The 1,684-nt window shown below is 28.1% G+C and overlaps 1 protein-coding gene across 1 annotated transcript in view; it reads left to right on the top strand.

Moving 5' to 3' along the window:
- Positions 1–170: 170 nt before the first annotated feature.
- LOTGIDRAFT_176223 (hypothetical protein) overlaps positions 171–1,684 on the top strand; it is a gene marked incomplete at both ends in the record, with an annotated part of 6,979 nt that continues 5,465 nt past the window's right edge. The window contains 6 exons of the mRNA XM_009067480.1: positions 171–257; positions 290–340; positions 409–459; positions 647–697; positions 765–1,115; positions 1,382–1,648. Coding sequence (XP_009065728.1) covers positions 171–257; positions 290–340; positions 409–459; positions 647–697; positions 765–1,115; positions 1,382–1,648 — 858 coding nt within the window. The remainder of the gene's footprint in view (positions 258–289; positions 341–408; positions 460–646; positions 698–764; positions 1,116–1,381; positions 1,649–1,684) is intronic.

Raw genomic sequence — 1,684 nt, forward strand, 5'->3', positions numbered from 1 at the left:
GATATTATAACAATGTAATATACAGTAACTGTATAAATATTCTCCTATTCTAGGTCAAGTTATAATAAATACTGAACCTAATGAACTAGTTGATGGAGAATCTGATAGTGTTACCTGTTATTATAACAATATTATACAGTAACTGTATAATATTCTCTTTTCTATTCTAGGTCAAGTTATAATAAATACTGAACCTAATAAACTAGTTGATGGAGAATCTGATAGTGTTACCTGTTATTATAACAATGTAATATACAGTAACTGTATAATATTCTCTTTTCTATTCTAGGTCAAGTTATAATAAATACTGAACCTAATAAACTAGTTGATGGAGAATCTGGTAGTATTACCTGTTATTATAACAATGTAATAGACAGTAACTGTATAATATTCTCTTTTCTATTCTAGGTCAAGTTATAATAAATACTGAACCTAATGAACTAGTTGATGGAGAATCTGGTAGTGTTACCTGATATTATAACAATGTAATAGACAGTAACTGTATAATATTCTCTTTTCTATTCTAGGTCAAGTTATAATAAATACTGAACCTAATGAACTGGTTGATTGATAATCTGGTAGTGTTACCTGTTATTATAACAATGTAATAGACAGTAACTATATAATATTCTCTTTTCTATTCTAGGTCAAGTTATAATAAATACTGAACCTAATGAACTGGTTGATGGAGAATCTGGTAGCGTTACCTGTTCTTTTAACAATGTAATAGACAGTAACTGTATAATATTCTCGTTCTATTCTAGGTCAAGTTATAATAAATACTGAACCTAATGAACTAGTTGATGGAGAATCTGGTAGTGTTACCTGTTATTATAACAATGCTTATACAATAACTTTATCTCGATCTGGTGATGATAGTAATATAGCTAACTGTTTTGTTACTATACAAGAACAAGATTGTAATATCCTAAATCCTGGATGTGAAAACAACTATACCGACTATAGAGAATTCTATACAGCATCTAAAACAACTACTAGTGTAACTATACATATTGATACAGTATCTAAACAAAGAGATGATGGTATCTGGAGATGTAGAGTGGATGAACTTCCATCTGAATCATTTCAAATCAATAAAACTATTAATGTTAAAGGTAATTCTATGTTACTAGAGCTTCATTATTTCATCTAGTTTTAATTAAATAGACTCTTCATAAATAATTATTTATAACTAAAACAAATTCGAAATGTTGTCTGCACTGGAAATAGATATGAAAGAAAAAACCGGAAAACATATTCCAAGATGTCGAGTAGGAACGATATGAGATAAATAAACAGGAAAGGAACGACTTTTGAATTGTTAATTCCTACAAATCACATATTAATAGTTTTCAATTTTATTTTGCCTTGTTATTTCTAGTACCAGTTAAAGGTGTCGAAATAGAAAATAAAAACAGTCTAAATCTAGTAAATGGAGTGTCTACCACAATGAATTGTAAAGTCACCAATAATCCTGATCCAGTAATAAATTATAGATGGTTTATAGTAGAAACAGATCAAATATTATCAACATCATCATCTTTCCGATTGACACCAAATAAAAATCAAAATGGTCAAACTCTATCATGTTCAGCAGACAATGGATATGGTAGTAGTAAATCTGATACTGTTATTCTAGATGTCAAGTGTAAGTATTTTATAAAAATATGTAACTATAATTTAA

The sequence above is a fragment of the Lottia gigantea genome (genome assembly GCF_000327385.1).
Source record: "Lottia gigantea unplaced genomic scaffold LOTGIsca_828, whole genome shotgun sequence".
Lineage (NCBI taxonomy): Eukaryota > Metazoa > Mollusca > Gastropoda > Lottiidae > Lottia > Lottia gigantea.